Below are 21,702 nucleotides of genomic sequence, written 5' to 3'. Positions count from 1 at the left end.
CACATTTTTATTCACATTATTAAAAGATATCACAAGAAAAAAAAACACACTTGATGGATAAGTTATGAAGATATTTTGGCTTTTGGCTGACATGCAATTCTTCACATCCAACAATCTGAATTTCAGAAAGCAGAAAGGAGTCAAAGGTTATTTTTAGAAATGATAAATTAACTGTAAAAGGGCTGTGGTCCAGGAAAGTTTATGTTTTAAACAAGTTAAACAGCACAAAGAGACACAATATCATTGTTGGCAGACACATAAGGCCTTAAACACAACTATGTGATGAACATTAAGCATATAATCCCCCCAAAAAAGTAGCATACAGTATGACCTAAGCCATATTATTATCATATAATATATATACATATATATATATATATATTTATATGTATATATATATACACGCATGTATACGTATATATATGTTAAACTTTAAATGTAAGATACCGTTTGATGCCTTTTTTTTTCATCAAGCTGAAACTGCAGCCATGTCAGCATGTTACAATTCATGAGCTTCATAATTATTTATATACTACCCTTCTAAAATAAAAAAAATAAAAGTAATGACCAGAGGACAAAAGTTTTCATGCAAAAGTCAAAAACCTGTAGCGGTATGGTAGATTAAAAAATATATATATATATATATATATATATGTCTGTTATGGTAATGACTTCACTGAGTGTGCCCGCCTGTGCAGTTCAGGACTTCAAAACGTTATGAGAGGGTACATTTTTGAACATTTGTACAGTTTTCCTGTGATGCTGAAATGCAGACACATACTGTGATTAGGCAATTTAGCCACTGAGTTTTCTGTAACTCTCTTTTTACTGGGCTTCCTAAACATTTTTCAGAAAGAGCAGATTGCTGCAGACGGGATTTTGATTAATAAAGAAAAAAAAAATCACATCAACCCACCACTTATGTCACTGCACTGGGTACCTGGATCATTCACTATTGATGTTAAAGTCCTTTGACCTGTCTATAGAGCGTTACATAACCCTGCACCTTTCCTTTCCAATGACTGCCTTTCATTTTTTTCTTCCAACAGGAGCTTTCCCATCTCTCCCTGCCTTCTTCTTAGATGTTCCAGCTGGTGAGGCTGATCTCTTTTTATGGCACTAAACCGTCGAACGCCCTTCCCTGAGAATAGCATTATTAAAAATAAATTATACAACTATCTTTTTAATTTGGGTTTTAATTTGGGTCAGTTTTATGGATTTTATTGGTAATCAAATTAACTTTTTTTTTTATTTTTATCATATTTATGATCATCTTAACAGTAGTTTTTCTCTGACCTTTGCTTTTTTTATCTTCTCTGTGAAGATGTTTGAGTTCTTTGTATCTTTGCATCAGATGTGCTATACAAATAAAAGTTATTATTATGCTTATGATTTTAACTAATGTCTGGCATGTGCATCCCATTGTTGTCTCTCCCTGTGTACTAATGTGATACAGATGTGGATGTGGATCCAGATGAAGAGAAGATTGATATTTTTCCTGATAAAAACACAGTAATAAATCTCTGGGTTTGTGCTCTGTGGGCATTTTCGAGTTCTACATGTTAATGTTTGATAGCACCAGATATCTACAGGCTTTACATGATGAAATGCATGTTGTCTTAAGGATTCTTGAGAAATCAGTTCATGTCAGAGAGAGTAGAGTTCAGCAGGAGGGTGAGGCAGGATGCTACATCTGCTCCTCCACTCAGGCGAAGTATGCATACAGGAAAATGTTAATGCTGACCAGCAGGAGCGCATTGATACAGCAGAACCTGGACCAAAACACACTCTCTCGAATGGTAGGAACTCTGGGAGTTGGAGTCTCCTCTGATCGCCGTAGTGCTGAGATACACAATCCTGCACTCTGACCACATGTCACCCGCCGTGTTGGCTGAGAGCCTGCAACCCACCACACACACACACACGCACGCACGCACGCACGCACGCACGCACGCACGCACGCACACACACACACACACACACACACACACACAGAGGAAGTTAGCATGTGTGTGTGTGTGTGTGTGTGTCGATGACTGTTTATCACATGATGGCTGGTTTGATTGAATGTGAATGTTCAGACTCTCACCCTGCGAGATACGGTGGCTGACAGAGGACACTTTCTGTAGAGGAATTTCTCTTTGTGGCTCTTCAGTTATTGTCCACCAGGTCAGGTTACATATCTGGGAGGGAAAAAAAATGCAAATGCAACAAAATGTACTTTATTCACTGATTAGATTTTGTCATAAATACAATCTATAACACGTGTGTGTGTGAATGTGTGTCATTATTGACAATATGCTGACTTAAAGGAAGAGATTGACCTTTTGAACAATACACTTTGCTTATTTACAGATAGTTTGATAAGAAGATCAATAGAACCTCTTATGTATACTGTAGTACATATGAAGGTAGTGTGGCCCTTGTCAAACCCAATAACTAGCACTTCTAAAGCTCGATACGAGTATAAATCAACTAGAAACAAAGTGTTCATCAATAAGCTTTAGAGGTCAGGGGAGACATGTTTTTACATTTGGAAGTCAGCTGTTTCTACCTGTTTTCTGTCTTCATGCTCAGCTAAGCTAACAGGCTGCTGGATGTAGCTTCATATTAACAGAAAGACATTTAACTATTCCATTAATAATATTTTCATTTAGTTCATTTGTGGGGTGGAGGATGGTGGTTTTATTAGTTCCGGTTCATTTTGGTGTAAACTTAATAGCTGTCACATTATTTAAGCATTTGTGCAATTTTGTGTACAGAAGGTAACAAGGTGTTGAGCGGTATTGTCATGTAGGATTCCATCTCATTCCTAATTTTTATTTTTTTTTTCTTTCATTTTGGGCAATAATTCTTTATTTATACCAGTGTAGGTATTCAATTTAAATAGATATAAAGTATATTGTGATTGGTTGTCTGTGTGTAAAAGGGAGGCCCCAGATAAGTGTGTTGACTGTAACAGTGTGGTTTGTTAGTCAGAGGTTACAGATGAAAGTGGTGAATTTATGAACTGGTTAATTCTCTTGAAATGTCTCATGATTTATTTTATTTTTTTTTTCCATCAGAAAGGCTCATGTTTGCAGTTGGAGTTCACTCACAGGCTAAAGTAACATGAGATGTGACAAATGTGAATGTTCAGATACGAAGCATTTAGTGTGTCATTCTTTTAAGTGCAACAACAGCTCAGCTGCACAGTAGGATTATTCTCCACAGTTTATTGTTGATCTTTTGGATTTAGACAGGCATGACCTCAGTCTTCCAACATGGAGGCTGACCTTCAGATAATCCACCCTCAAATGTACAGCTACCTGTTCTACTACCTCAGAGTCATCTCTTTTATTTGTAGAAGATAACATGACAGATATTTCTATTGTATGTTATTTACTGTATCCCTGTGTACACACCTGCTCATGGCTGGGCGGCGGAGTGAGCAGGGATACCACGGCAACCACGATAGCAGTGAGCCCACACAGCAGAATGGCGAAGTGGAGGTAGTGGACACCACGTAGCACCATCGGTGCCGAGTCCACCACGCCACATCTGGGAGGAGGGAAGGCAAACTCCAACACCATCCGACACACGCCCACCACCAAACCCACCATAAGGCCCCAGAACGCGCCCTGAAAACACACAAACAAACACATATTCACATACTTCCTGCTGCTGGAAGTGTCAGGCGATTCCTGAAGCACCTCTGGGTCACCCTCGGGTGTGTTCAGCTTGAAACGCTCTCAATTTCCCATCATGATAATCTGTCACCATCATGTCACATATCACTTTCTGCAAGTAATCACACGAGCAGCGACGTAAATCACTCTGTGTCCTTCTTTTTCTGTTAAACCTTCACTCAAGAATGTGATCGGTGCGGTTGGACTTTACGGGTGAAAAATCGTCACGTCACAACCCACAAAGAAAACATTTGTTTCTCATATTTTCTGTCTTTTCGTTGTTGCTGTTTCACACAGTCTTTAAACGATGTGTTTATGGACCTACTTCAGGTAGATAGAAACCTAGATAGACAGACAGATAGACAGACAGATGTAAATTAAATCCTATGTTCACTGTAAATTGTAAGGATTAACACAAAAGGACGTAAAGAGAAAATAGATGTAATGACACTTATTACAGTAGTGACTAATCATCATTTCATTGGGTTGTATTTGCTAATCAGGTTCAAAGAGTGCACATGTCACGTTCCCATGTGAACACATTTGTATTGTTAGCAGCCTCCAGTGTCAAACTATCCAGGTGTGACACATCCTGTGCGGTAACGTTTGTCTTTTGACCCCGAGTCAACACCATTAAGATTTTTCCAGCGATATGCTCGACGTGTTTATCTGAACACATGAAAAGCTCACACCTTTTGTGTCACAGTTATTTGCTAATTGATCCAAAAAAGAGAGCTACGTTGAGGCTAATGGGAATCTTGTTGGTTTAGTTTTATTTTTTTGACACAAACTAAAAATGCAGAATAAATTACAATTGGCCAGATTATGGCATGAGAATTTGATAGTAATCCATCTGGTGCTGTTGTTGTTCAGACATTTCTTCAAAAACCTAAAGTGTCAGCCTGCTGCTTGTGCAACAGGATCACCAGAGTCAGCAGGGTACATCCTCTGGGGACCCTGAGTGTATTTACTTGTACAAGTATTCACGGCAACCCATTTAGCAGTTGTTGAGAGATTTGAGTCTTGGCTGAAGTAGTAGACCGATCCGACTATCAGAGCAATATTTTGATTTACAATGCTGGCGTGTCTAAAAATAACTTTACGTAACAGAGATGGCCTCTGACTTGCAAATCATTGAATCAGTGTTTGCATGGCTATTGTGAACTCATGTTGTTACCTAAGGCAAATTGTAAATATAAAGTCATAAAAGTCAACTAAAAGAGACTCTTTGTAGGTTATCTAAAATGGTAAAAGGGGAATATTTACTTTACAGTAAAGGGGAATATCCTGATCATTGTGAAAAACATTTATTTCAGTTGTTGAACTGCGTGCCAACAGACACACCCAGGACTCGCTCTATTAAAACAGGGATTAGATCTTGACTATCCAGCAGACTGGTCTTTACTTGCAGTCAAACAAAGGTTCAACACATGCTATTAGCTGCAGGCTGACACACACTTTCACTACAAAATTTGTATCTCTCCTTTATCCTCCCTCTGTAGTCTTTATCTTATAATCATCACACTTTCTCTCATCCCCATCAGACAAAAACAAAGACTGCAGTTTGTTAATGCTGGCTTGTACATAGGAAATATAAAACAATGCACTTCATAAAACGATTGAATAACACAAACTTTTAAGTGTGCTCACACTTTCACACACACAAGGGACTCCACGTCAAAGCAGTGCGAGAGAGAGACTGCTGCACTAAACTGGATCCCATGTGAGACTAATAAAACTGTACAGTGTTGGGGGAAGGAAAAACAATTCAGAGGAAAAACACAAAGCTCTCGAAAGTTCTGCAGTCTGGTGTCCAGAATGGAGTTAACTTTGGTTATCTAATGAATGTGTTATGTGTGTACTGAGAGGAAATGTTTTTTGGTCTCTCTCAAGAGTGTATTCTTAGAATAAGATGAAACTTTTCTTATTAAGGCAACCCTTAAATTATTAGTAGATTAATGGAGCTGTCAACTGATCGCATCCAATAATTGACAGTCAACTTCTGCTGATGTTGTTTACGTCATTGATCAAGTAAAACACATCTGGTTCCAACTTCCCAGATGTGCGTTGCTTTTCTATCATTGTATCTTCAATACATTTAGTTTGTGGACGGCTGATCAGCCAAGTTCACCAATTTGAGGACATACCATTGAACTTTAGGACAACTGGGAACTATTTTCTGATATTTCATAAAACAAATTTAAAATGCTGGCTGCAGTTTCCATCATATCATCAGGACTCCTGGAAGACGTTTGTTGTCTCTATGTTTGCGTTTGCTCCGTTGTCTACCTGCTCGTTGGTCCTCTTCCAGAAGATGGCCAGAGTGAAGACAGCAGTGACGGGTGGAGCGAGGTAGCTGGTCACCGACTGGATGTAAACATACAGCTGCCCGCTGTTGGCCGACTGAAGGATGGGGATCCACACCACGCTCACCACCACCAGGATCACAGTCACAATCCTGGGACAAACACAAGTATCTCTTTCACTCCAGTGCCTCTTTTCTTCATGAAATCTGATAATAAGGACTCCGGCAGGACAGATGTTCTCCGACCACCGTCCCTCCACGCACGAGTGTCACACCTGCCGACCAGCAGCAGCTCCTTCTCGGGGGCCCGTGGGCGGTGCTTCTTCCAGATGTCCATGGTGAAGAGTGTGGAGCTGCTGTTGAAGATGGAGGTCAGCGAAGACATCAGGGCGGCCATCATCACGGCTATCATAAGTCCTCGCAAGCCTGCAACACACACACACACACACACACACACACACACACACACACACACACACACACACACACACACACACACACAGACGCACAGATGTGTGCTGCTAAAACTGATGAAAGCATTTGACGAACGCTTTCAATTGTTAGGAATAGGAGCCATGTTCTCACCACTTGGCATGAGTTCAATGACCAGTTTGGGAAAGGCGATGTTGGAGCATCCCACCTCAGCTCCACACACACGCACACACTCTTCTGGATCCACACATCCGACAGAGTCTGAAACACGAAGACACAGTGAAACATCACTTGTTTTCCAAGTCTGTCCTAAAACAACACTCACATGCTCGTGTTCGCACTGAAAGCACTGCAGGTTGCAAAATTGCTCCTTCTGCCCGTACTGGCTGCTCCTCAAAGAAATTTCACGAGGATCAAATCTGTGCAAAGATCGTTCTGACATTCAGCCTAACCTGAAATTATGCTTTAAGTGGGGATTTTCTAAATGCGTAACCTTAGTAGTACAACATGTCCTCTTTGTGTTACTATGCCTTCACCGCAGCTCAACAAGGAAACACTGGGTGAGGAAATGAAGGGGAGGTTAATGCTCGTTTCAACTTTCCTCCTGTTAAACACTCGTCTTACATCCAGTGATTCATCAGTTATTTCTCATAATGTTTTATCAGTGGAAAATCCAGAAGATCTACAGTGATATATCATTAACCAGTAATTACCCCACAGCAAAGCGCAAAAAGTTGCACTGCATGTAATATTTCTCCTTAAAAATGTATTTTACATGAACATTTTTGACAGAACATAAGACAGTAGTCTTTATCACATCAGATTAAAATGAAGTTACTGTTTGTGAGTGATATTATACTGGATTAGTTTGGTAATGGTTCAGATTTGGGGTGAAAAAGCAGATTTGTCTTCCTCCTCCCGTCCAGACGGGGGGTGGAGTTTAAGAGCTTCTCTTTTCTAACCCATAACCGGACACCCCGCCTCTCCGTCTCCGGTAACCGAGCTTCCGTTGCCGAATTCCAGGGTCAGACGCCCACCGGCAGCTCCTCCACCCAGTCTGCCGGACCTCTTTGTGGACTTTGTGTCGGTGCCGGACGCTTTTGAGGAAAGACGAGCAGATAAAAGCGCCGCGGACTCAAGAGTTGGAACTCGCACGACTTGTTTTTGTGTTTCGGGGAATCAACAGTTGCCGCTTTTTTTGAACATCTGCTGCCGTCCTACTCATTCAGAGGAAAGGTAACTAACTAGTCAGCGCAACACTGGACCTGAGTCACACGTAGTTGCAACACGTTTTAAATGGAGGATTTATGACTCGTTTCTCTAAGTCGACTGCGTGTTCCGCTTTGGGCTGACTCACTGGCAGATACACTCATCAACCCAGACAGCTGCCGGTCTGCGCGTCTGTCGGGCCCCGCAGCTGCAAGCAGCTGGAGCCCGGGCCGCGGCCGCAGCCATCGGCCCCCGTCAGGTGAAAGGCGTGTCGCTGGGCGGGGGGAGCTTTGTTCCGACAACACCTGAGTGAGAGTGAGTAACCCGAGAGCCGGGCTGACCCGCAGCCTCTGTGGAGGAACTGATAACGGTTTATTTCTCCTTGATGATAATCAGCTCACGGGCCCCGAGTCATGCGGACACGCTGTCGACCGTAATGACAATTCGCTCTTCTTCAAACTTTGACCGACGAGTGGAAACTGGGTCAGAGTGGTTCCGGAGCTTAACTCTTTACTGACCCGGAGGGGGTGGGGGGCGGGTGTATCGGGGTCATGGCGTTGTCCCAGATCCAGTGTCTGGACGACCACCACGTCAACTGGCGCGTGAGCGAGAGCAAACCCGAGTTTTTCTACAGTGAGGATCAAAGACTCGCGCTCGAGGCTTTCATCACCAAGGGCCGAGACGGGTTCACGGACTTCATCAGCCAGAACGGCGTCCGCGAGTTCCTCTCGGAACCGGAGCTGGAGTGGATTGCAGACACGGCGGAGGCCTACCGGCCGGGGCACGAGCATCACCAGAGGCCAGAGACGCCAGGCCAGGGGAACGTCACTCCGGGGCCCGCGGAGGAAGCCGAAGACGGCGAGGTGTCACTCGAGTATTGGCCGGACCGGTCCGAGGCCTCCGTGGCGGAGCTGGACCTGGGCTGGCCGGAGGCGAGCTCCTACCGAGGGGTCACGCGCGTGACCGTGTACACGCAACCTCCAACCGAGACGCACACGCACATCAAGGAGGTGGTGCGCAAGAGCATTGCATCAGCCCAGAAGGTAGGCATCGAGGAAGATGATGGTGGTGTTACACTGTAATGATTAATAAACTACCAAAACTCACACCATATTAGAAACAGCACAATTTAAACATAATAAAATAGCTTGTTATTTTTGTGTGTGTGTTTTTTTTAAAATTTTGAATTGCAAGTACTGATTAATACTTTGTTGATGTCGGGATTATGATGTCTGGTGTCTGTATTTAGCTCCCTCATTCATTCATTCCAAAAATAATATTATTATATTAAAATAGGCTGCGACATCAAAATAAAAAGGCTTGAAATGCACCGCAGCGCTGTGTAGACACTAACAACCACAGTGAGTCTACTTCTCTGGTTGCTCCATGTTTAATACAGTTCACTGCAACAACCTTGAAAGCAGAGTTTGTCTCACACAGCAACTCCCAATCAGATTGACAAGAAGTTAATATGTGACCATTTTTAATAAAAAAAAAACATCAAACATTTCCTGGTACCAGCTTCATGTTATTCAGGTTTTCAAGATGACGGTGTGTCTATGTCTGGGAATGTTTTAGGATGAAACAAGGCATCAAAAGATGTCATTTTGGGGTCTGAGAAGTTACAAAGGGCAAATTTTACTTTTCTTTGAGAGTGTACAGAACAAATCACAAAAAGACAATCAGCGGATTAAAAGTTAAACAGTTGTTGCAGACATAATTGTGTTAAGTTCTTAGGTGTAGCTCAGTATCATTGTTTTATGTTATGTTCTTGTTTCACTGATAGATTAAGGATGTTCAACTTCCTTTTTTTTTTTTTTTTTTAATACTGACGGCTATACAGTTGTTAATTTGTTTTGTCTACCAAAGTACTTTGACATGAGCTTCTTTGGACTGAAATTAAGCCGGTGTCTCTCAATGGTCCCGTTAAATGTCATTATTTGCCTCAGACTTGTCTCACAAACCTACTTCCCTTTCCTCCCTGTGCCATTCTCACACACGCACACAACAACGTTTTAATAAGTCTGAGCTTCACACGCGAGTGGAAAAAAAAAAGTCTGCCGTCACTGAACATTTTACATGCCATCACCACTTACATCACTTTTACTTCTCGCATACATAAATGTGGACATGTGCCCATAAAGTTGTCTCACTTTGCACAAGAGCAACAAAAGCATGGCGCTCTTCTTGTTTTTATAACTTGATCCAAGACAGTGTTTAATTATACACAAGTATTTGACAGTCAAATTCTTTTGAAATCTGCAGTACAATATTCAAACCTCAAGATTTACTGATAATCTTTCTCCAAAACTATTTCTTTGTTCAGCTTCTTCACTATTTAACAGTTGTTGGTGTCTGAACTGTACCAAGTTTAAAACCTGAAACTGGGTCAAGTAACGAGTACAATCCTGTCCTTGTGCTGCTGTGCTGTTCAACACATACTGTCCAATCCCTTCACATTTTATCACCACCTTGCAAAGCGCTCTGTGTTTCTAGCAGACTCTTGAATGAACATGTAGTTTCAGGGCAGCAAGAATATTCTGTTTTAATTTATTGTTTGAGTTTAGTTCTCATGAATGCTCAACTTCCTTTGGGGATTAAATGGATTTAATGTAGTTGATAAGAACAGCTTAAATCGAACCCACCCTCAGAGAACAGGAAACACTAACACTGTGTGGTTTCCTGTGTGTGTGTGTGTGTGTGTGTGCGCATGTGTGTAGGTGATTGCCGTGGTGATGGATGTGTTTACAGATGTGGATATCTTTCGAGACCTCCTGGATGCAGCCTATAAACGCAAAATTCCTGTGTACATAATCCTCGACATGGCAGCAGTCCCCTGCTTTCTTTCCATGTGTGGCCGAGCTGATATGCATCGTGGACACCTAAAGGTTTGTGTGCGCGCACGCACACGCACACACACACACACACACACACACACACACACACACACACACACAGCTGATGTTTTGATAAGCTGGGAGATGAGCCAGTTGGATAGATGGTTTCTCTTGATAGGATACAATAATGGAAAATTGTTGTTTTGAAAAGCTCCAGTTTAAATATTTAAAATAAGATCTTTTTTTTTTATTTTTTTTATTAAAGACTCATTTTTTGATAATAATATTACTATAAATGGGAAAGATTTGAAAGGAAAGCACATCATGTAGGTCGACAGGTTTTTGCCTGCAGGCCTTTGCAAGGTGCATGCACCAGCTAGTTGTTCGCCGTGGGCTGAATTTTTTAGTTATATCCTGTCTCTCTGAGTTAAACTGGTCGAAGCACTGACAAGAGTATACTAAGTGCTTCATGGGCAATTTTCTAAATATTTTTTAACCAGAGGCCAGAAAGACACTAAGCACATTCCTGTCTGTGCTGCAGGCAATTAAATAAACCACAGTTTTTTTCTTTCATTTCTCCTTCTTCCTTCCTCACAGCATTCACCACCAGACCTCCTCTCCGTTTCTACTTCTTTCTTATCTGACATCAGCGCTGTTATTGTGAGCATTTATGACTCTTATGTTTAGCATCTCCTGTGAGATTTTTGCACAGAACGTTTACTGGCGAGGTAACGCTCACCCTGGAACCACACCCTTATCACAAGGCAGACAAACAACGCAGGGCGTGTCATACAAGCATGCACTTACATAGATACCATCCATGCTGGAACATGCAGAGTCACCAAGCATGGGGGTTATGGTCGTATTAAAGCTGAACGTCAACTCTTGAGCAACAAAGAAACTCGTTCTTTGACGTCTCCCCATTCTCTTGTCACCTTTATTTCCCTTTTGTTTGCTCAAATCCTTCCGAACATGAATACTAAATCCCCTAGAGCCGTACTTTACGTGGCATTAACCCCGCATGTGTGTTTCTGTGTGTAGAATCTGCGGGTGCGCTGCTGTGGAGGTGTGGAGTTCTTCACGCGGTCTGCACAGAAGGTGCGTGGATCTCTGAGCCAGAAGTTTCTCCTGGTAGATGGAGACAGAGCCATCTCCGGTTCATACAGGTGAGCAGTTACGAGTCAATGTCTTGTGAGTGTGCACGTACACAGTTTAACATTTATTTGTGTATTCAAAGCTGCACTAATCACAATTTTTACGAGGAAGCGATCACCCTCCGCACCCAGAAAATTATCACCCAACTCTACAGTTTCCTTCAACTCTATGATGCATTTTGTTGCCTTTCAGCTCTCTGTTTTGGGTTTTCAGGTCTGTGACTTTACTGGTTTGGGTTAGTCTTAATCACGCTCATCTAGTCTCTCCCAGTGTGGCAGCTGTTTGCCAATTAGCAGAGATCTCCTATTAATCAACTGCGCACATCCTGCCCAGCAGACAGAATTAGTTAGCGACTAGCTGGTGATCAAAGAGGAGAATTTCGCAAATTCAGAGCCAAACATTTTCCTCATGCTTAACTCTTATCAGCCACCGCTGATTTGTCAAAATTAGAAAGATTTTCCAATCATGCATACAACTGTCATCTATAATTTCCTTTTTGCTAATATTTCTGCATATGCTCAAAGACTGTAGCTTTGATCAGCCAAGAAGTTGAGGAGGAACAATTATGCAGTGTGATCAAATAACATAATGTGATGCGTGACTTCAGGGCTCAAAGGTCTGGTGTAAAGAATATATAATATAATAATAATAATGATATAATATAATTCATTCAGAAAAAAAAAATTCTCAGTAGGAGTTGTGACTTAGAATAATAGGTTTAGAGGCGACAAACAGAAAATAGGATTAATTTAGTAGAAAAAAACAAGCACATTAACGGGAGTCACTGCTTTAAATGTATGCTTCCATTTCTGTGTTATTCTAGTTTCACTTGGTCCTCATCTCGTTTGGACCGTAACCTCATCACCGTGATCACAGGACAGGCAGTGGAGACCTTTGACCTGCAGTTTCGTGAGCTTTATCTCATGTCCAGAGGTGTGTCTCTCAGCAAGGTTGCCATGGTGGACGAACCGATCCGTGAACCGGTGCCTCAGGTGGCTCCTGCTCCCGTGTCAGCTGCTGTTGCAAGGAAGCTCATCAATCCCAAATATGCTCTTGTTGCCACGGGAACCCACACAAGTCCCACCTCCTCGGACCAAAACTCAAACAACAAGAATCCCACTGGGCTCAAAATATTGAAAGTGCGCGTTAAGGAGAGGTTTGAACAGCCACCGTTACATCCGGGATTAGCCAACCTGGAGAAAGTGTACCTGATCCCATACCTGCCCACCTGGCCAGAGCCAGACCCTTCGAGTGATGTGATTGGCTTCATCAACATCAGGGATGAAAAGAGATCCAATCAGGTTCACTTACAGAGGTCGGAGAGATTTGAGGTTAGTCAGGCTATACGCTTCAGCTCACCACTGATACAAGCAGCCCAGACTGAGGAACCTGCTTCAGGTCAGGACAAAAATCCCTCTGGGAATAAAAGCTCTGAAGCCTCTACTCCTGTGAGTCCAACCCACAAACCAAATAAAGACCAAGCTGATACAACAGATTCCGCTCAACAGCCCAACACACCGGCAACACAGGACACAAACAAACCGAATGCACACACTTCTGTAATCCCATCCAAAGTTACTGCTCATTCAGAGGCAACAGACAATGTGAAAGAAACTCCAGAGACACAAACTGCAGCTCCTCCTGTTCCTAAACGCCGCACGCTGCAGTTAGTCATAGACCCCTCCCCCTCTCTACATCCAGGCGAAGCACAGGTAACTTTGATAAAAATGGACCAACTGGAAAGTCTGGATGGCTCATTTAAGCAAAATAGAACCCCGAAAGAGCTGACGCCAAGCCGTGGCCGCATAACATCATCAAAAGATGACCACGGGGACTCTGGCAGCAACGATGACGACAGCCAAGACAGCACCAAGGTCATCTGTGACCGAGCAGCCACTGATGATCCTTCGAGTGCTTCCACAGCATCAGAGGAGGAGTTTTATGATTGTTCCCAGCCTGACTCAAGTGACCCATTGTCCAATGGAGTGACCACTGGGTCGGGCCGAGGGATTCGTCAAGTAGACGGGGTCAACATGATGGCCCGCCTCTCTCAGAGCATGGTGGACCTGCGGGAGCCCAGCCAGTCACAGGACAGCGCCGCCCTTATCCGCCAGTCACAGCAGCTGCGCGGACTGGGACACTCCTCCTCACACAGGCACATAGGACAGGTGAGCAGCCAGGAGAATCATTTCAATATTACTATGCCCCGGGTGGTGAAACAATAAGTCAACAATGAATCTTTTAAATCATTTGTCAAGTTTTGTAAATGCTGGAATTTGTTACCTTTTTTGGTTTATTATGTTGTATGTTTTTTGATGATTGGTCCAGAAAACTAAACAATTAAACGGTTTGTTTAATTGAACAGCAAATCAGGTACTTAATGGTCAGTTAACAGTTCAAGTAATTCTTCAAGCTAAAATGAGACGTTCCAGCCTCTCAGTTATGAGAACATGCTGTTTTTTTCTGTTTCTTTATTTGTAAATATACTTATATTTTGGTTTTTGGACTGTTGTTTGGACAAAATAAGCACTAGGAAGACATTGCTGTGAGCTTTATGGTATTGTGATTTTTATTTTTCTCACATTTTGTGGCCAAATTATTATTCGATGAAAACAATATTAAACAGATGAATCCTTAATGCAAATAAATCGTGAGTAAGAGCAATGCTTGTCTTAATCTTTTAAAACCTTTTTAATGCTAAGTGAGTAATCACTGACAAAAACAAGTGCAGGGGTTCCTAGACATTATGTTTGTCATGAATAAGTAGGCGGCACAGTTCAGTGACACTGCAGACTTACAGGAAAGAAAAACACTCAAACATTTGTTACGTCAAAATGGGTGTGTTTCATCAAAGCAAGCCACGACCTGCTTACAGTAAACATGTCATACTGTTTTCCTCTTAAAAGGTGTGTGTGTGTGTGTGTGTGTGTGTGTGCACGCACCAGGATAGAGAGCTCGGCTGATCATGCCAGGGAGGATGATGAAGATGAAGGGCAGCATCTTCAGATAGGCTGCCAGGATGGATGCTCCTTTCACATGACTCATGTTCTTGGCAGACAGGGACCGTTGCACAATAACCTTCAAATACAGAAACACAAATGATATTTAGAACTTATTACGGAATAAAACAATGTTTTAAATAATGATTTTTTTTTTTTTTTTTTTTTTTTTTTTTTTTTTAAAGTGTATGTAACATGACAAAAACAACTCCTGCACAAAAAAATATTTTTAAAAGCATTTGTTTTTACAAAATAAAATTCCAAAAAAGTGTTTCTAGAAGAGGATTTAGCAGGTTTGAACGATCATCATTGTCCAGGTCTGGATGTGTTAATAGATTACTGCTTTCACAGCAGATAATGAAGATAAGAAGATTTTGAGCTTGAGATAATCTTCTGTTGGATCCGGTAAATAGTCTTATGGGCTCTTTAGTTTAGGCCTGGAAGGGTTTCATCAACTCAGTCAGTAATGTATAGAGCTTATGTTGTTCAATGGGAATGTAATCAAACAATGGATTACAGTTTCCAATTACTTAACAAAGAGAATACATTTTGGACATTTTGTTAACAGGATTCATTGGCAATAAAAATGTAAAGTCATTTTTGTCTGTGATATTTTTCAATGTTCCCAGAGGATAAAACCATTTTGTTAACAGGATTCATTGGCAATAAAAATGTAAAGTCATTTTTGTCTAATGTGATATTTTTCAATGTTCCCAGAGGATAAAACCATTTTCAAACATATTTGTGGAAACAGATTATAGGTTTTAGGTTTCTGATGGGTTTATTTTCATTTTCCCAAAATTACCAGAGACTTTCATGTACTACCAACTTCAGCAAGATTTTTCCCCATTTTTTAAGAAGCCCAGAGGCTTTTGTTTACATGTTTACAATGACAGTTTAAGCTGTCCCACTTGTTAAAGTATTTAATACCTGGGAGGACCCATCAAATGTGACTCAGTTAGTTGATATTTGTGCAATTAGGCTAAATGTTTTAAGAGAGGGAAGCTAAGTGTGAGGAAATGTGATTAACTGAAGAGTCTGATACTGTGGTGAAAACTGGATCCATCAGAGTTTAACTGAGGGAAGTTCTGCGATAACTAACTTTTAAATTGTACTGTAGTGTCATCTGAATCTAAGGAGAAGTAAATGTGGAAATCATCAGCATAAAAATAGAAACAGATAAGATGCTTTTGAAACGTTTGAGCACGTGGGTAATGAATACTAAAGGATCAATGATTAATCTCTGAGGTACTCCATGTGTGAAATCAATAACAGTTCTATTCATCTTCCTGTTTCCTCTCTCTGTCTAGTTGTTTCAGACCTCCAGATCTCCGGGTCGTGATGTGAGACTGAAAGGACCCAAAGTAGTCATCGCTAAACCAGGAAGCTTTCATCGCCCTGCCCGAGCATCTGGCCCCGTGATAGGAGGACACCGTTACTGGCAAAGCCAACTGCTGCAGCCTGACTCGGCCCAGTTGCGTGTCGTGAACCGCTCCGGGCGGTCACCACGACGACACAGCCCAGGCTACAGGAAGACGGACCACACATCACCACAACTGCCAGGCAACCAGTCAGGAACACTTGGAGTATCTTTCTCAAAACTCAGCAATTTCAGACAAATGAGGGCGCAAGGGGGGGCGCCGCAAAAGAAAGCATCTCAGGACAATAAGGCTGCTCGGTAGAACTGTGGGCCGGTTCAGGTACACAAGGACGTTTGTTGGCAGACTTCTTTGAGAAAGTGGTGACACTTCAGTTTGGAATCTTTCATGTCTCCTTCCTGTTTTGAAAGCATGAGGCGCAACATACAAGAACTGGGATTTTTAGATTCGATTTGATTTGCTAGATGGTTTCAGGAGGGAAGTGCCTGGCCAATAATTAATTTTACAAGCAGTTACTGAGGAGTCTATGAGGAAATAAACTCTGATACTGATATATCAGGTGATATTTGTGTGTAAAAACAAATGTTTGAACAGGATAGCATGAATTAATCAGTCCTAACAGATGCGGTACCATATTTGGGCAGTTGTGATATTCTTTTCTGCCAAATCAGGCTCTTCAGTCTCGTAAGCAATCCTTTGAACAAATATTTCTAAATGACCTCAACTGCTTTTCTTTTGTAGATTTTGTACTGTGATGTTTTTCCATGTCCAACTTGCACAGATATGAGGGGTCTGGGACATGTAAGATTAGATGATGTCTACCCACTGCTTCAAGCAGGCTTGAGTGTTGATACCACTGTGATTGATTACTGACGGTGAGAGAACGGGGATACCATGGTGATTGCTTTTAAATATTTGTTGATCACCTATGCAGATGTAGAAACATGTTAAACACTGATACGGGACCAAAACTGAATGTTGTAAATAAAAAGACAGATTGGTGCTGAATTATCTCTGTTCCTGCCTCGACCAGTTCCGATTAATCAGCTGAAATATACAGAACAAAGTTTATCATATTGAAAGTGAAAATACATGACTCTAGTTTACCACCATCTGAAAACCCAAACAACTGATCTGGAAGTAATTCAGTCTAATGACCATGTATGAGCACAGCAAGGTATTTTTAAGTAGGTCTGCTTTGGCCTCAGACTGCAGAGAGATGAAATTGTAGCTTTTTGGTTTCTAAAGTAAGTTTGGAAGCCTGAAGTTTTGGTTTGGCAAAAAAATCATCATCTGGGCAACAGAGTGGAGCCTGACCTTTTTTCTTTTGCTGAGATCAGTACAATAATCGTAGAATATAAGTGCATGTTATATGATTTAAACCAAACTAAGTTTACCATCATTATTTGGAAGTAGAAAATTAAAAAAAAAAAAAGCAGAGTGATGGAACATGAATCAGAAACATCCTAATTTAACTGCATAGCCATGCTGCATTTACAGTTTAGCCATGAAGTTCAAGAAACTCTCTGTAGATCTTCACAATAAAACTGTGAGGCATAGATCAGGCCAAAAGTATATAACCCTTCCTACGTAGACTGTTAAGTGTTCCCAGGACCACAGTGGCCTCAATAACTGAAATGGTAGAAGTTTAAAACTACACGACTCTTCCTAGGCTTGGCCTACCAGGACCCAGTGGTCTCTCCAATGGGGCCTTAGAAGTCCTCCAGAGAGCTGGGAGAACTTGCTGAAGAGATCCCAACTTCATCATCAAATAGACCTTAATGGTGGAGCAGCTAGACAAAAGCAACTCATGGCACATGACTATCAGGCACTATTTTGGCACAATGTCTGGAAAACAACAGGCATTGCTCTTCATTTGGTCAATCCCTTCCTTACAGTGAAGCATGGTGGTGGTAGCATCATGACGGGTACACTGGTCAGGATTAAAGCGAGAACGACAGATTCTGCCGTAGAATGAATATTTAGAGAATTTCTAAAACGTGTTTCCGTTTGTCATCATGGGTTATTGTGTAAATAGGAGGGACAAAATGTAAGTTTTAACTATTCAAAACTAAATCTACAACACAATAGATGTGCAAAAAGTGAAGGAGTTTGAATGCTTTCTGAAGCGACTGCATGTGCATACACTGTGTTTTTGACTTTATTTAGACGTACCTGGTCGGTGCACCAGTACCAGGTGGCCAGGATGGTGAGGCCCAGAGTCATGCCGGGCCAGGGCAGGTCTCCTGTGACGGCATCTCTGAACAGGTGCATGGCGTCCTGCCGTGGCAGGTGGCAGGTGCTGTTGGGAATAATCTTACTGGGCACCGCTATGCTGTACACACGCTCCAGGTTGCTGTAGCCACCAATCTTGTTGAAAGCTATCGACGCACATTTTCAACCAAACAACTGTTAACACAACGGTTGTCTCATGGTTTAAAACGTGCATGCATAGTTTGTGTTTGCTTTCAAATGATGGAAATTGTACATACCAGTAATTGTTAGGATAATTGCACCAATAATCATGATAAATGTCTGCAGCGTGTCTGTATAGATGACAGCAGCAAGACCACCTGAGAGGAAGGAAGTATGGAAACATTTTTTAAATCAATTATTTCTGGTTAATTTTGTCAACAAAGCAAATAATTATAGTCTAAAACTGTAGGAAAAGAGTGAAAAAGACTTCTTTAAATAGCCTGTTGTGTTTTTCCCAACCAATAACCCAAATGTATTTTTCTCCCATCTAAGCAGCAACCTAACCAGTACATGTATGGCATGACTGCTTACCTGATAACCAAAAAGATTATTTTATCATTAACTTTATTTTTCTTCAGTTATAAATGAAGGAGTATTTTAGGACAATCAGCCCATAAAAGTCCTGTATATTATTCTGTAACTAGAACACATGGATTAAGATATTACCGATGTGATTTTATGTTTGTGTGGTTGTTTGTTGATACCGGCAATAGTGTAGAGAGCAGTGACCACCAGCATGAGGACAGTGGACAGATAGAGGTTCCATCCCAGACACACCTGAACAAACAAGGCTCCAGAGTACAGGTCAGTCTGGTGGCACAAACACAACACATTTGTCAACAATACCAGCAAAGATTTTAAAGTAACAGCAGATAGTTTTGTGAAGACGTTTTATGTGTGTTTGTGTGCAACTCTGTCGTACTGATATCTTTGTGAAGATGGACAACATCAGCGAGAGGACAGCCAGGTAGGTTCGGATCCTCTCTCCTCCAAAACGACGTCCCAGGTACTCCGGCATCGTCACAATCTGAACACGCACATTTGAACATCTTCAACACAGCACAGGTAGATTACAGACGCAGAACTTTAGATGCTTTGGATAGTTTTAGGAAATCAGTATGATCTGCCAGTTAGCAGATGTGTACTGTAGAGACGTTTACTGTGTTCACAGGTCCCAGTTTTTTTTAATATGATCATCTACTGACAGATAGATATAGAGTAATTTATGGTCTTTGTTATTAGAAGATAGTTGTGAGTGCAGTGAAGTGTAACACCCTGTTGGGGAATTTATAAGGCGGGGAATCCTTGTTGGGGAAAAGTCTGCTGGCACCTAAATGTACCTGCAGAACCAGCCTTAACAAGCAGACATGTGAGTGTATGTTTGTTCGTGCGCGCGCACGCGCGCGTGTGTGTGTGTGGGTGTGTGTGTGTGTGTGTGTGTGTGTGTGTGTGTGTGTGCGCGCACGCGTGTGTGTGTGTCTGTGCGTGTGTGTGTGCATGCAAACTAACCCCTGAGGAGATGTAGACAGGCACAAACACCCAGGCCAGAGCCAGCAACACATAGGTGGCCTGAAAGGAGGGAGGGAGGGAGACAGAATAAAAATAAAAAGGTTCAACCAGACCGTTCCACAACAGTCAACTCGAGAGGAAAAATCTCACTGGTCAGACAGCCAAAGAACCTTTAACCCTTTGCAGACTGACTGCTGCAGACTGACCTGATTTCCTATAACACAGCTGCATGATATAAAATAGTTGTGCTGCTGCCCCCTGCTGCTCACTACCTGGTACATTTGCTGCTGCTGCTGTTGTTCTTAAACTCACATTGCAAGTAATTTAATCTCTCTCGGTCTGGACAGCCATGTTCAAAAAGGAAATTAAGGAAAATATGTATTGCAGAAATTACTATCTAAAGCTTTTTTTTTTTTTTTTTTAGAATGAAATGGGAAATTAGTTTTCCTAATTAACGTTGTTTTTCTTTTGTCCAGTAACACCACAAAATAAATGTGGTTTGTAGACGGATTAGCAGGCTGGCTCTGCAACATTCCACAGTACGATGATTTTAGTTCCTATTCATAGATAAATTGGTTTGTTGAATGGATGTGTACTTACGTTCCATTCAAAACCGGTGACAGCGATGCCTCCAGCAGCTCCGGTGCCAGCCAGACCAATAAACAGACCCGAGCCCTCTGAGCTGGCGAACAGAGACGATCCAATCTGTGCATACCAGTGACAGAAGAAGGATTCAGATATTCTACTTAACTAAAAGTTCCACTTCAACAATTATAAAAAATACTCAGTCTCTGACTCTTGAAGTAAAACTGTTAGTAGTGCTTTTAACTGTTGTACACACAATTTAAAATACAATAATACGAATGATTTATTTCTCCTTTCTTCGACACAGTCCAGTTGTTCCTCCCTCTGAAATATACAGAAGTACATGGGACTGTAACTACATTTAAGTACAATTAGAAACCAGTATGTATTTAATTGGTACCTGATTCATGGTAAAAAAAAAAAAAAAAAAAAATCACCAGGAACTTGTGTATGTAACTACATATAAGTTTTACCATCTAAGATGTGAAAACTCAACTGAAGTTATTGTCCTGTTCAAACTGTATTGGACAAATCTCAGCCACTCAGAGCACTGGTAAAACATTGCAATCCCAAGTTCAGGCTTTATCCACACAGACACTCACCGGCCACCAGGCCATGTCCCGCCCAGCGAGGAAGTATCCACTCAGTGTGTTTCTGCTCACCCTGCATGATGACTGACAGAGGAAACTGTTACACATCAAGCATCCACACAAACTGAATTAACAGAAACACACTAACACACATGCACCTGTGACTCTTACCCAGATGCCAACGGCGAGGTTAAGAAGAAAGTAGGTCGCTATGACAATAATGTCAGAAATGCTGAAGGACTGCGACAGGGCGTAGAAGTTGCTGGTGGAATTAGACATCCTCGGTGCTCACAGCAATGCACACAACTACAAATACAGACTGGTTTGCTTCTTGTGTGGACCTTTCCTTGCAGCCACATACACCCCTGTTGAATCTTACCCGTACACCTGTGCAACAAGAGTGTCATCAGACTCCTGACTCTCGCTCCCTCTATCTGACACTGCACACTACTTTGCAAACACCACAAACACCAAGATGAACAAGTTACACTCCCCAAAAACTTGTAAACCACCACCCTGTCTAATAAAGACCCGTCTCCTTTAAACGCTCACTTGCCATCTGACACACACACATTCAAACACACACTCCAGCCTTTAGTTAACGTCCCCTCTGCAAGCTGACCTCTGTGTTACTGAAAAGCCCGAGACAGAGTGTTACATGGAAGTGTGAGGAGGGCAGTCCTTTGGTTGAATTGATGATTAAACACATAACCTTAATGTGGCACCTGCAGCGCTGACACACACACTCTGCTAGGGGATAATGGAGTGTACGGTGTGG

The 21,702-nt window shown here is 41.8% G+C and overlaps 2 protein-coding genes across 3 annotated transcripts; one reads left to right on the top strand and one right to left on the bottom strand.

Moving 5' to 3' along the window:
* Window positions 1-41: 41 nt before the first annotated feature.
* Window positions 42-21,269, bottom strand: slc5a10 (solute carrier family 5 member 10). 2 transcript variants are annotated; one of them, XM_069167973.1, is made up of 15 exons: window positions 21,096-21,269; window positions 20,937-21,008; window positions 20,350-20,454; window positions 19,750-19,809; window positions 19,163-19,267; window positions 18,945-19,050; window positions 18,477-18,557; window positions 18,160-18,365; window positions 14,549-14,684; window positions 6,559-6,666; window positions 6,249-6,399; window positions 5,958-6,126; window positions 3,405-3,620; window positions 2,084-2,183; window positions 42-1,899 (listed from the first exon to the last, which is right to left on the bottom strand). In XM_069167973.1, exons 1-15 carry the CDS (start codon window positions 21,201-21,203, stop codon window positions 1,706-1,708), a joined length of 1,917 nt encoding a protein of 638 aa, XP_069024074.1. In that variant the 5' UTR covers window positions 21,204-21,269; the 3' UTR covers window positions 42-1,705. The 2 variants fall into 2 exon arrangements, with proteins under 2 accessions (XP_069024074.1, XP_069024073.1); XM_069167972.1 differs by having other exon boundaries at window positions 2,090-2,183.
* fam83gb (family with sequence similarity 83 member Gb) lies at window positions 7,425-16,992 on the top strand. The gene is made up of 5 exons (XM_069167970.1): window positions 7,425-8,657; window positions 10,335-10,502; window positions 11,493-11,617; window positions 12,430-13,774; window positions 15,916-16,992. The coding sequence occupies exons 1-5, from the start codon at window positions 8,166-8,168 to the stop codon at window positions 16,285-16,287; spliced, it is 2,502 nt and encodes an 833-aa protein (XP_069024071.1). The 5' UTR covers window positions 7,425-8,165; the 3' UTR covers window positions 16,288-16,992.
* Window positions 21,270-21,702: the final 433 nt, after the last annotated feature.

Source organism: Embiotoca jacksoni, unplaced genomic scaffold (genome assembly GCF_022577435.1).
Source record: "Embiotoca jacksoni isolate LCO1_2020_lvr unplaced genomic scaffold, fEmbJac1.0.p SCAF_4, whole genome shotgun sequence".
NCBI lineage: Eukaryota > Metazoa > Chordata > Actinopteri > Embiotocidae > Embiotoca > Embiotoca jacksoni.
This window is presented reverse-complemented; position numbering and strand designations above follow the sequence as displayed.

Coding starts and splice junctions, on each gene's coding strand:
- fam83gb (XM_069167970.1), top strand. CDS start 8,166: ATGGCGTTGTCCCAGATCCAGTGTCTGGACGACCACCACGTCAACTGG. Junction 8,658..10,334: donor GCATTGCATCAGCCCAGAAG/GTAGGCATCGAG, acceptor GCATGTGTGTAG/GTGATTGCCGTGGTGATGGA. Junction 11,618..12,429: donor GCCATCTCCGGTTCATACAG/GTGAGCAGTTAC, acceptor GTGTTATTCTAG/TTTCACTTGGTCCTCATCTC.
- slc5a10 (XM_069167973.1), bottom strand. CDS start 21,203: ATGTCTAATTCCACCAGCAACTTCTACGCCCTGTCGCAGTCCTTCAGC. Junction 18,366..18,476: donor AATTATCCTAACAATTACTG/GTATGTACAATT, acceptor GTGCGTCGATAG/CTTTCAACAAGATTGGTGGC. Junction 6,400..6,558: donor CATTGAACTCATGCCAAGTG/GTGAGAACATGG, acceptor TGTGTGTTGCAG/GCTTGCGAGGACTTATGATA.